The sequence below is a fragment of the Ostrea edulis genome, chromosome 6 (genome assembly GCF_947568905.1).
Source record: "Ostrea edulis chromosome 6, xbOstEdul1.1, whole genome shotgun sequence".
Taxonomy (NCBI): Eukaryota; Metazoa; Mollusca; class Bivalvia; order Ostreida; family Ostreidae; genus Ostrea; species Ostrea edulis.
The window spans coordinates 17,863,460-17,876,943 of record NC_079169.1 but is presented as its reverse complement, the minus strand read 5'-3'; the positions used below and the strand labels follow the sequence as shown (position 1 = coordinate 17,876,943).

Genomic DNA, 13,484 nt, shown 5'->3' with positions numbered 1-13,484 from the left:
CATCCCAATAACTTTCGTTAATTTTCCCTGAAAAGTCTACGAAACTGTAGGTTAGGGTATGATGATTGGCTGCCGCTGAGATGGGTTCTACACAAACTTTCTATAGGTTTTCAACTTCTTATATTGAATCAACCTTCGCTCCTGTGGCGAATATTTGGATCCGGATTTATAGATTCTCCCCCCTCCCCATTTGAATTCTTCGTAAGAGGAGTTAACAGATGGAATGTGGTACATGTACCAGTTGTATTCTAGGAGAATAGTTTTAGATTACTAGTGAAAAAAAAATACATTTGACCTGTAAATTGATGATGTTAACTTCTGTGTTGTGTTGTAGGTGGAGTCGTCATGCAATGAATACAATGACTTGGCCCAGCGGTTAAAGCTGATCCCACAAACAGCACAGTATGCCTGTGGTGTAGACTATGAGTTATCCTCATGTTACAGTGCCCGAGATAAATTTACTGAGGTGGTTAAGGTACAAATTCAAATGCTGGATAAGTTGTGTGTGTTTATAAAGACTGTTAAATAGTAGGGGAAAGATACTGTGTACATTTACATTAAGTATTATGATAATTACTTGTACTGAAAGTTTTTGCTCGTATAAATGTACAAAGTTACAGCCACATACAAAGTTAGTCACATACAAAGTTACACTCACATACAAAGTTACAGCCACATACAAAGTTAAAGTCACATACAAAGTTACAGACACATACAAAGTTAAAGTCACATACAAAGTTACAGACACATACAAAGTTACACTCCCTTACAAAGTTACAGTCACATACAAAGTTACACTCACTTACAAAGTTACACTCACATACAAAGTTACACTCACATACAAAGTTAGTCACTTACAAAGTTACACTCACCTACAAAGTTACACTCACATACAAAGTTACAGTCACATACAATGTTACACTCACATACAAAGTTACAGACACATACAAAGTTACAGACACATACAAAGTTACAGTCACATACAAAGTTACAGTCACATACAAAGTTACACTCACTTACAAAGTTACAGACACATACAAAGTTACACTCACCTACAAAGTTACAGTCACTTACAAAGTTACACTCACAAAGTTACAGTCACATACAAAGTTACAGACACATACAAAGTTACACTCACATACAAAGTTACACTTACTTACAAAGTTAGTCACATACAAAGTTACAGCCACTTACTAATTTACAAACACATACAAAGTTACACTCACTTACAAAGTTACAGACATACAAAGTTACAGCCACATACAAAGTTACACTCACATACAAAGTTACAGTCACTTACAAAGTTACACTCACCTACAAAGTTACAGTCACCTACAAAGTTACACTCACATACAAGGTTACACTCACTTACAAAGTTACACTCACCTACAAAGTTACAGCCACCTACAAAGTTACACTCACAAAGTTACACTCACATACAAGGTTATACTCACTTACAAAGTTACAGTCACATACAAAGTTACACTCACATGCAAGGTTACACTCACAAAGTTACAGTCACATACAAAGTTACACTCACATACAAAGTTACAGTCACATACAAAGTTACACTCACAAAGTTACTGTCACATACAAAGTTACTGTCACATACAAAGTTACAGTCACATACAAAGTTACACTCACTTACAAAGTTACACTCACAAAGTTACTGTCACATACAAAGTTACAGTCACATACAAAGTTACACTCACTTACAAAGTTACAGACACATACAAAGTTAAAGTCACATACAAAGTTACACTCACATACAAAGTTACAGACACATACAAAGTTAAAGTCACATACAAAGTTACACTCACCTACAAAGTTACAGCCACCTACAAAGTTACACTCCCTTACAAAGTTACAGTCACATACAAAGTTACACTCACATACAAAGTTACACTCACTTACAAAGTTACAGTCACATACAAAGTTACACTCACTTACAAAATTACACTCACATAGAAAGTTACACTCACATACAAAGTTACACTCACATACAAAGTTACAGTTACTTACAAAGTTGCACTCACATACAAAATTACAGCCACATACAAAGTTTCAGTCACTTACAAAGTTACAGCCACTTACAAAGTTACAGTCACAGTTACACTCACATACAAAGTTATAGTCACATACAAAGTTACACTCACATACAAAGTTACAGTCACATACAAAGTTACAGTCACTTACAAAGCCTTCATTGCTATGACTGAGGGAACAGTATTAACTGGTTTTGATATTTTTACAGCCTTCACTGCTATGTCTGAGGGAACAGTATTAACTGGTTTTGATATTTTTACAGCCTTCACTGCTATGTCTGAGGGAGCAGTATTTAACAGGTTTTGATATTTTTACAGCCTTCACTGCTATGTCTGAGGGAACAGTATTAACTGGTTTTGATATTTTCACAGCCTTCACTGCTATGTCTGAGGGAACAGTATTACAGTACACGACACGAGTTTTATACACCCCACCGTGGAAAGACCACGGAGGAAAATCCACGGAGATACACCGTGTCCTCCGTGTTCCACGGTGTGTGTTATTTGCGAATACACACAGCTGCTAAGAGCTTTGTTCTGGCCACGGGCACCTTGCGGGAGATGTGAAAATGTGCCGCAGGCCAAATAATCAAGATAAGGGTGGAATTTTAAGAAAAGAAAAAATGTCAATATCCTCCCCCCCCCCCCCCCCCCCCCCCCCCCACCCCCCCCCCCTGATACTTAAATTGTTTTTCAGCATATTGAGCCGATTCCAACGATACCAAACACTATATATTATGTTTTTAAGAAAACCTGGTTTTGACTTTTTTTCTTTTAGTCTTCTTTCTTCATTAAAATATTCTTAAATTCTATGTTTAAATAATGCGTACTTGCAGGCAATTCCTGTTTTGAATGCGAATTAGTATATTCAGTAAATGAAAAACATACATGTACAACATGTGATAGGGATATTTAATAATTACCGATGTGCTCTCTCTCTCTCTCTCTCTCTCTCTCTCTCTCTCTCTCTCTCTCTCTCTCTCTCTGTGTGACAAATGCGCTGTTTAACATAATTACCTCCATCATATTGTGTTGATATGCATCTTGACAAATATAACTTTATCCAATATAGAAATTAGAGCATTGTCGATGATTAACAAATTGGAATTAATTTAGTACGTAATTAATAGAAGCAAAAATAGAAACCATCGAATGATTTATTTTTAAAATCCCGAGTTAATTACATTTGACCGAGACTTATGTTCGATGTACTTTAATAGAGGTTTTCATAAAAAAAAAATGTTCATCGGGAGTGTCTGGATAATGCAATGATTTTTGTATAATAAGTATATACCATGCAAATTCCTAGGGTCTTTCTCACAGTATAACTAAATTATGGTTAGCTAGTTTGGGTTTTGACTTCTCATGAAAAGTGTGAAATATATTGGGTCGGCGCGATATCAGATCTCGTCTAAGATCACAGGTATCTTACGCCGACCCAATATATTTCACACTTTCCGCAAGAAGCTAAGCACTTCTGTTGATTTCAAATACACCGATTAGCTGACTCCCATTGTTCTACTGAGGCGAAAACCACTTCGAATTTGCATGGAATGTACAAGTTATACACAGGTCATTGTTATAGTCATACATCATAGTACCGCTAACCCGACAAATATTTTTTTTATTTTGAATAAGTTATTGAATGACGAAGTATGACCAAGCAGCAGATTGAACTTTATAGAGCCCCGTGCTAACATTACTTATATTTTTCAATGTATCAGAAGGGGTATGTTGCCGGTTAAAATGTGTAAATTTCTTGACAAGCAATAAAATAATAACAAAAATGGTGCTTAAATTGTCCGATTACGAAAACCTTTCAAGTTTTCAAAGTACACCCTCTCCGATTCTACGTGCTTGTAATCAATATTTAAGGATGTAAATCCTCGGTGTCAAATGCAACTAGTTCATGAAAAAAAACTAATATAAATATAAACAGAAATGACTTAACGATGATTTGCTTTTATTCATATACGCTATCGATTATTAAAATCTTTAATTTAATCTTTAGATGTATTAGAGAGAGAGAGAGCATTGGTAATCATAAAAAATAGGGTTTTTTTTTTCATCTTCGTTAGCCGAGATTATTCGTGCACGAAGGCACAGTTGACTCAAAACCCATTGCTAGCGGAGATTAGATGTATTTTACCCTCGTATTATGTTATAACTGACCAAAACCTAGTACGTTTGTTTTACAACTTTCATTCAGAAGACGCGCAAGTTATTGAGTTACTGAATAAACGAGAAAACGTCTGCATTTTTATTTCAATCGTTGTCAACTCTTTACTTTGTGATATTTCAAGACTACATGTACTCAATTCAATTTATTGGATCTCATCACCATTATGCAATGGTATATAAAAATATAAAGACAAAAAGCTGTTATATATACATTTAGTAAATAATACATGCGTGTAATAAAGTATTTATCAAGTTAGAAAAAAAACTATAAAAAAAACGTGTTATTATTAATGTGAAGTATGGGCATTCTAATGAAATTTTCCTAATGAAAGTACGGAGTTTTCTAAAGGTTTGTTTAAAAGTAAAGATATTTTTAATATTTATTTGTTTAAGTGATAAAAATTTGATTCTTTGCTCACATTGCTTCACAGTTGAGTACATAATGAAATTCATATCCAATGTAAACATGTACATGTATATAGCTGACCTTAACCACATATTCCTAATTACAATGAAAACCTTACGTAAAAATAAACTATTGTTTATGGTACACATTTCTTTGAACTGCTGTTTATCAAATTGAAATTACTGGCATGTGATTGTCGTTGTTCATGACCATTCTTTTATTTGGTGAAATTGTGCTGCACGTGCCGTGAAACAATGTACCAACGAGTGGTAGGAATAACACAGGTGTTTATATACAGGATGTCGAGAATTTGGGCGTTTCATAAAAAGGTGTGAACGTCTGCAGGGAAGTCTACATACGGATATGAACCGAAAACACCAACGTATCATTAAACAACAATTACAAGAATTGAATGATTTATAGCTAATTTCTAAATAAGTAATGGGGTGAAGGCATGTATGCTGGCCAAGCGAAAAGGTTTTTTGGGTGAATCATTTCGGAAATTATTTCTTTGTTTTATCACACGGAGGTACACGGTGGCATCGACGGAGGTACAGGTGACATCCACGGAGATGCGCGGTGGCATCCACGGAGATCCTCCGTGGACTTCAATGTCTAGCTCGCGCGGAAAAATAGGACTTCAAAGGTGCCGACAATTTTAAAGGTCCACCGTGTTTGGGGCAAATTTGGAACACGCATAAAACTCGTGTCGTGTACTGTAACTGGTTTTGATATTTTTACAGCCTTCACTGCTATGTCTGAGGGAGCAGTATTAACTGGTTTTGATATTTTTACAGCCTTCACTGCTATGTCTGAGGGAGCAGTATTAACTGGTTTTGATATTTTTACAGCCTTCACTGCTATGTCTGAGGGAACAGTATTAACTGGTTTTAATATTTTTACAGCCTTCACTGCTATGTCTGAGGGAACAGTATTAACTGGTTTTGATATTTTTACAGCCTTCACTGCTATGTCTGAGGGAACAGTGCTAACTGGTTTTAATATTTTTACAGCCTTCACTGCTATGTCTGAGGGAACAGTATTAACTGGTTTTGATATTTTTATAGCCTTCACTGCTATGTCTGAAGGAGCAGTTGGCGGAAGTAGTGTATGAGAAATCCAAAGAGTTGATATTGGAGAAGGACGTCTTTGAACAGGTAAGATATTTATCTCAGTAAATAGAACACGTACACAGAGCTCCACACTAACTTTGAAAAGAAGAAGACCAATTGGACCAGCAACTTGAAATTGTTCTAGACCCGACCTTAACATCACTAGACCCGACCCTATCATCACTAGACCTGACCCTAACATCACTAGACCCGACCCTATCATCACTAGACCCGACCCTATCATCACTAGACCCGACCCTAACATCACTAGACCCGATTCTATCGTCACTAGACCCGACCCTAACATCACTAGATCTGACCCTAACATGGGGGGGCATGGCATATTGTTTTCGTCCTGTCTATCATTCTGTCTGAAACTTTAACCTTGCTAATAACTTTTGAACAGTAAGTGCTAGAGCTTTGATATTTCACAGGAGTATTCCTTGTGACAAGACCTTTCCGCGAGTACCAACATTTTTTACCCTTGACCTTGGAGTTTGACAAACTTTTTGAAAACATTAACCCTGCTAATAACTTTTGAACAGTAAGCTTTGATATTTCACATGAGTATTCCTTGCGACAAGACCTTTCTGTGGGTACTAAAATGTTTGACCCTATGACCTTGACCATGGAGTTTGACCTACTTTTTAAAAATCCGACAATCGTCATAACTTCTAAATTGTAAATTTATATTAGAGCACATGAGCATTTCTTGTGACAAGATCTTTCTACTGGTACCAAAATATTTGTCCTTGTGACATTGGCCATCTTTAGAATTGGCCATTATTGGGGGCATTTGTGTTTCACAAACACATCTTATTTGGGTAGTTGTTTGTTTGCAATTCTTTAAGTTAAAAATTAATCAACACTTGACAGGTTTCAATTTTGTACAGAACAAACATTACTGTTACTCGTGTTGTCATTCAACATGTTAACAGGTGCGTGTACAGAGTGATGCCTGAGGTGGTGAGTTTCTACTCGAGGAGTTCTTGTTATCTGGGAAGATATGGTGTAAATTTTATGTGGATTTAATTGTTTGTGATTCAAAAATACTCGCAAAGAAAGCGGAAATTGGATTGTCGATGGAAAAACCCGTTATGCAGTAAATCTCTGTTACATAAAAATCCACATGTTCTGCACATCACTCGTACGCCATATTTGTTGTTATGGTGTATGTAAAATCTGAAACGAACCGAAATCCAGAATTTGTAATCAGTGCATCGAATGGAATGGTATGAATCGCGGTGCACCGAAAATTGTGGGAGTAGTGATACTTTTAACTAGTACTCAGGTGACTGATAAGGCCTGTGGCAGTAGTGATACTTTTTCACTAGTACTCAGGTGACCAATAAGGCCTGTGGGAGTAGTGATACTTTTTCACTAGTACTCAGGTGACCAATAAGGCCTGTGGGAGTAGTGATACTTTTAACTAATACTTAAGTGACCGGTAAGGCCAGTGGGACTAATGATACTTATAACTAGTACTAGGGTGACCAATAAGGCCTGTGGGAGCAGTGATTTTTTGAAGGCCCATTTTGGGTCCGAATTTCGGCCCTTTCCCCTCCTAAAAATTGCCAATTTTTTTTTCCAATTTAGCTTGCATTTTTCCCAATAATAAAATTATGAAAGGAAAACGTATTTGAATAAAGTAAACATCGATGTGAATTATATACATAAGATTTAACAAAAAGTTATGGCAATGATGATTTGGATATACAAGTTGAAAATTTTAGAAGGTTAAAGAAAATTAGATGTGTAAAATAAAGATATATTTGATATGATTTTAAAACTTATTTACGATAAAATTTACTTTTCCCAATTTGACTGAAATGTCGACAATTTTTCCCAATTCGAAAGCCACAGGACCCTTGTAAAAAATGTACAACAATCACTGGGGAGTAGAGATACTTTTGACTAGTACTCAGGTGACCAATAAGGTCTGTGGGAGTAGTGATACTTGTAACTAGTACTCAGGTGACCATTAATGCCTGTGGGCCTCTTGTTTTCTGGAGCAACAGTGCCATGATTATTCATATTACTATGCAAGCATCCACAGGTAGTGCAGATTCATGTTCATGGAGGTAGGAGGGGACCTCATTAGGGAGTCTCAGTCTGGCATGGAGGTAGGAGGGGGCCTCATTAGGGAGTCTCAGTCTGGCATGGAGGTAGGAGGGGGCCTCATTAGGGAATCTCAGTCTGACATGGAGGTAGGAGAGGGCCTCAACAGGGAATCTCGGTCTGACATGGTGGTAGGAGAGGGAATCATTAGGGAGTCTGACATGGAGGTATTAGGGGGCCTCATTAGGGAATCTCTGTCTGACATGGAGGTAGGAGGAGGCCTCATTAGGGAGTCTGTCTGACATGGAGGTAGGAGGGGGCCTCATTAGTTAATCTCAGTCTGACATGGTGGTAGGAGGGGGCCTCATTAAGGAATCTCTGTCTGACATGGAGGTAGGAGGAGGCCTCATTAGGGAGTCTGTCTGACATGGAGGTAGGAGGGGGCCTCATTAGTTAATCTTAGTCTGACATGGTGGTAGGAGGGGGCCTCATTAGGGAGTCTCAGTCTGGCATGGAGGTATTAGGGGGCCTCATTAGGAAATCTCAGTCTGACATGGAGGTAGGAGGGGGCCTCATTAGGGAGTGTCTGACATGGAGGTATTAGGGGGCCTCATTAGGGAATCTCAGTCTGACATGGAGGTAGGAGGGGGCCTCATTAGGGAATCTCAGTCTGACATGGAGGTAGGAGGGGGCCTCATTAGGGAGTGTCTGACATGGAGGTAGGAGGGGGCCTCATTAGGGAATCTCAGTCTGACATGGAGGTAGGAGGGGGCCTCATTAGGGAGTCTCAGTCTGACGTGGTGATAAATGGGGAAAAATCTTAAAAGGTATTCTTTGCAAGACCATCAAAGCCTTGATTGGTCATATTGATGCGCAAACATCCTTGGGATGTGCATATTCCAGTTTATTCAAATCATGGTCCTTGGGATAGGGTGGGGTCATAAGGGGGTTCAAAATTTTATATGACAATGTACGAGGTAATTTTCAAGAATTATCTTCTCATGACCAGCAAGCACTCCACAATGTTGTGCTAATTCTTATTTGACAAGGATTGGGATTAAATAAGGATTCAACATTTTACATGAGAATATATAGGCAATATTGATAAAGAAGAAGCGGGTTAGGTTATTGCTTGATTTACCAATCTCTGTATGTCGCTCTGAATGATATTCACTGTTACGTACATTGTCAGAAACCACAGATTTTCTCTCCATTAAACTGCATTCTATAAATGATCTGAAGCAGCCCTCTGGAATTCTTTTTACTCTGTCAGGTTGAACATGTTCTCTACAGCAACCATCTTTAACAACGATGCAAATGGTGTATATAACGAGGTATCTGATTGGCTAGTCATTCCCAGAGGACTTTATCAGAACCAATAAGTATTCTCATTTTTCTCATGAATAATTCACAAGTACGAACGTTATGTGATGAATAATCCCGCGGGTTGAATGCAGTTTGACGGAGAGAAAACCTGTGGGTTCTGACGAGATGTAACATAAAGTGAACATTATGTGTGGCTTAGGGTTAGGCTAGGCTGATTTAGACTGATCGTCTTTTGTGCAACTTTTAAAGGCTACTGCCAGCCCTAATGAACATGAAAAGTTTTGACAAGATATTATAAAATGGAACTGCACAATTTTTATACATCAATAATAACAATCTGGCATAAATTTCATGCTAGACGTGCATTTACACATAACATACACATGAATGGGAGGAGGAAAATTTTCTAGCAAGTATTGACAGAAAACTTTAATATTTCAGTGTGTGGCAGATTGTATGGATTCAGAAAATGAATTGAAATTGGAGGAAAGTCAGTTAAAAAGATTAGAAGAGGACCTGGAATACAAAAAGCAGGTAAACATGGGCTGAATGTTAGGGCCCTTGGGTGTATAATGGGGTATAATTTTATGTTAGGGCTCTTAGGTGTATAATGGGGTATAATTTTTTATGTATGGGCTCTCGGGTGTATAATGGGGTGAACTTTTTTTAGGGCTCTTGGGTGTATAATGGGGTATAATTTTTTTTTTAAGTGTTTTTTTACGTTATATGTGTAATACACATGTATATACCTGTAGGTACACCAAAAGGAATTTCAAAAACTGCAAGAAGAAAAGGAGAGCTTAGAGAAAGAATTGTCGGTAATGAAATTATCATCAAACAAGACCATAGCTGAGGGTCAGAAAGAACTGAGAGATACCCAGAAAAGGTTTGCATAAGTCTGTTGCTGTTTGTTGTCATGGTTATATTATGATTCCTACTCCTAGACTAGGTCGTGGACTATAACATTACTAGTTACTCCTAGACTAGGTCGTGGACTATAACATTACTAACTACTCCTAGACTTGGTCGTGGACTATAACATTACTAACTACTCCTAGACTAGGTCATGGACTATAACATTACTAGCTTACTCCTAGACTAGGTCATGGACTATAACATTACTAACTACTCCTAGACTAGGTCATGGACTATAACATTACTAACTACTCCTAGACTAGGTCGTGGACTATAACATTACTAACTACTCCTAGACTAGGTCATGGACTATAACATTACTAGCTTACTCCTAGACTAGGTCATGGACTATAACATTACTAGCTTACTCCTAGACTAGGTCGTGGACTATAACATTACGAACTACTCCTAGACTAGGTCATAGACTATAACATTACTAGCTTACTCCTAGACTAGGTCGTGGACTATAACATTACTAACTACTCCTAGACTAGGTCGTGGACTATAACATTACTAACTACTCCTAGACTAGGTCGTGGACTATAACATTACTAGCTTACTCCTAGACTAGGTCGTGGACTATAACATTACTAACTACTCCTAGACTAGGTCATGGACTATAACATTACTAGCTTACTCCTAGACTAGGTCGTGGACTATAACATTACGAACTACTCCTAGACTAGGTCATGGACTATAACATTAGTTACTCCTAGACTAGGTCGTGGACTATAATATTACTAACTACTCCTAGACTAGGTCATGGACTATAACATTACTAACTACTCCTAGACTAGGTCGTGGACTATAACATTACTAACTACTCCTAGACTAGGTCATGGACTATAACATTACTAACTACTCCTAGACTAGGTCATGGACTATAACATTACTAGCTTACTCCTAGACTAGGTCGTGGACTATAACATTACGAACTACTCCTAGACTAGGTCATGGACTATAACATTAGTTACTCCTAGACTAGGTCGTGGACTATAACATTACTAACTACTCCTAGACTAGGTCATGGACTATAACATTACTAACTACTCCTAGACTAGGTCGTGGACTATAACATTACTAACTACTCCTAGACTAGGTCATGGACTATAACATTAGTTACTCCTAGACTAGGTCGTGGACTATAACATTACTAACTACTCCTAGACTAGGTCATGGACTATAACATTACTAACTACTCCTAGACTAGGTCGTTGACTATAACATTACTAACTACTCCTAGACTAGGTCGTGGACTATAACATTACTAGCTTACTCCTAGACTAGGTCGTGGACTATAAGATTACTAACTACTCCTAGACTAGGTCATGGACTATAACATTACTAACTACTCCTAGACTAGGTCATGGACTATAACATTACTAGCTTACTCCTAGACTAGGTCGTGGACTATAACATTACGAACTACTCCTAGACTAGGTCATGGACTATAACATTAGTTACTCCTAGACTAGGTCGTGGACTATAACATTACTAACTACTCCTAGACTAGGTCATGGACTATAACATTACTAACTACTCCTAGACTAGGTCGTGGACTATAAGATTACTAACTACTCCTAGACTAGGTCATGGACTATAACATTAGTTACTCCTAGACTAGGTCGTGGACTGTAACATTACTAACTACTCCTAGACTAGGTCATGGACTATAACATTACTAACTACTCCTAGACTAGGTCGTGGACTATAACATTACTAGCTTACTCCTAGACTAGGTCGTGGACTATAAGATTACTAACTACTCCTAGACTAGGTCATGGACTATAACATTACTAACTACTCCTAGACTAGGTCATGGACTATAACATTACTAGCTTACTCCTAGACTAGGTCGTGGACTATAACATTACGAACTACTCCTAGACTAGGTCATGGACTATAACATTAGTTACTCCTAGACTAGGTCGTGGACTATAACATTACTAACTACTCCTAGACTAGGTCATGGACTATAACATTACTAACTACTCCTAGACTAGGTCGTGGACTATAAGATTACTAACTACTCCTAGACTAGGTCATGGACTATAACATTAGTTACTCCTAGACTAGGTCGTGGACTGTAACATTACTAACTACTCCTAGACTAGGTCATGGACTATAACATTACTAACTACTCCTAGACTAGGTCGTGGACTATAACATTACTAGCTTACTCCTAGACTAGGTCGTGGACTATAAGATTACTAACTACTCCTAGACTAGGTCATGGACTATAACATTAGTTACTCCTAGACTAGGTCGTGGACTATAACATTACTAACTACTCCTAGACTAGGTCATGGACTATAACATTACTAACTACTCCTAGACTAGGTCGTGGACTATAACATTACTAACTACTCCTAGACTAGGTCATGGACTATAACATTAGTTACTCCTAGACTAGGTCGTGGACTATAACATTACTAACTACTCCTAGACTAGGTCATGGACTATAACATTACTAACTACTCCTAGACTAGGTCGTTGACTATAACATTACTAACTACTCCTAGACTAGGTCGTGGACTATAACATTACTAGCTTACTCCTAGACTAGGTCGTGGACTATAAGATTACTAACTACTCCTAGACTAGGTCATGGACTATAACATTACTAACTACTCCTAGACTAGGTCATGGACTATAACATTACTAGCTTACTCCTAGACTAGGTCGTGGACTATAACATTACGAACTACTCCTAGACTAGGTCATGGACTATAACATTAGTTACTCCTAGACTAGGTCGTGGACTATAACATTACTAACTACTCCTAGACTAGGTCATGGACTATAACATTACTAACAACTCCTAGACTAGGTCGTGGACTATAAGATTACTAACTACTCCTAGACTAGGTCATGGACTATAACATTAGTTACTCCTAGACTAGGTCGTGGACTGTAACATTACTAACTACTCCTAGACTAGGTCATGGACTATAACATTACTAACTACTCCTAGACTAGGTCGTGGACTATAACATTACTAGCTTACTCCTAGACTAGGTCGTGGACTATAAGATTACTAACTACTCCTAGACTAGGTCATGGACTATAACATTACTAACTACTCCTAGACTAGGTCATGGACTATAACATTACTAGCTTACTCCTAGACTAGGTCGTGGACTATAACATTACGAACTACTCCTAGACTAGGTCATGGACTATAACATTAGTTACTCCTAGACTAGGTCGTGGACTATAACATTACTAACTACTCCTAGACTAGGTCATGGACTATAACATTACTAACTACTCCTAGACTAGGTCGTGGACTATAAGATTACTAACTACTCCTAGACTAGGTCATGGACTATAACATTAGTTACTCCTAGACTAGGTCGTGGACTGTAACATTACTAACTACTCCTAGACTAGGTCATGGACTATAACATTACTAACTACTCCTAGACTAGGTCGTGGACT

General features: G+C 37.9%; 1 protein-coding gene across 5 annotated transcripts in view; it reads left to right on the top strand.

Annotated features, from left to right (window-relative positions):
* The window catches only part of LOC125645804 (kinetochore protein NDC80 homolog), a 71,473-nt gene that overhangs the window by 46,048 nt on the left and 11,941 nt on the right, over positions 1-13,484 (top strand). For all 5 annotated transcript variants that reach the window (XM_048871642.2, XM_048871644.2, XM_048871645.2 and 2 more), the window contains 4 exons: positions 335-475; positions 5,700-5,789; positions 9,570-9,662; positions 9,884-10,014. In XM_048871642.2, the coding sequence (XP_048727599.2) occupies positions 335-475; positions 5,700-5,789; positions 9,570-9,662; positions 9,884-10,014 (455 nt within the window). The remainder of the gene's footprint in view (positions 1-334; positions 476-5,699; positions 5,790-9,569; positions 9,663-9,883; positions 10,015-13,484) is intronic.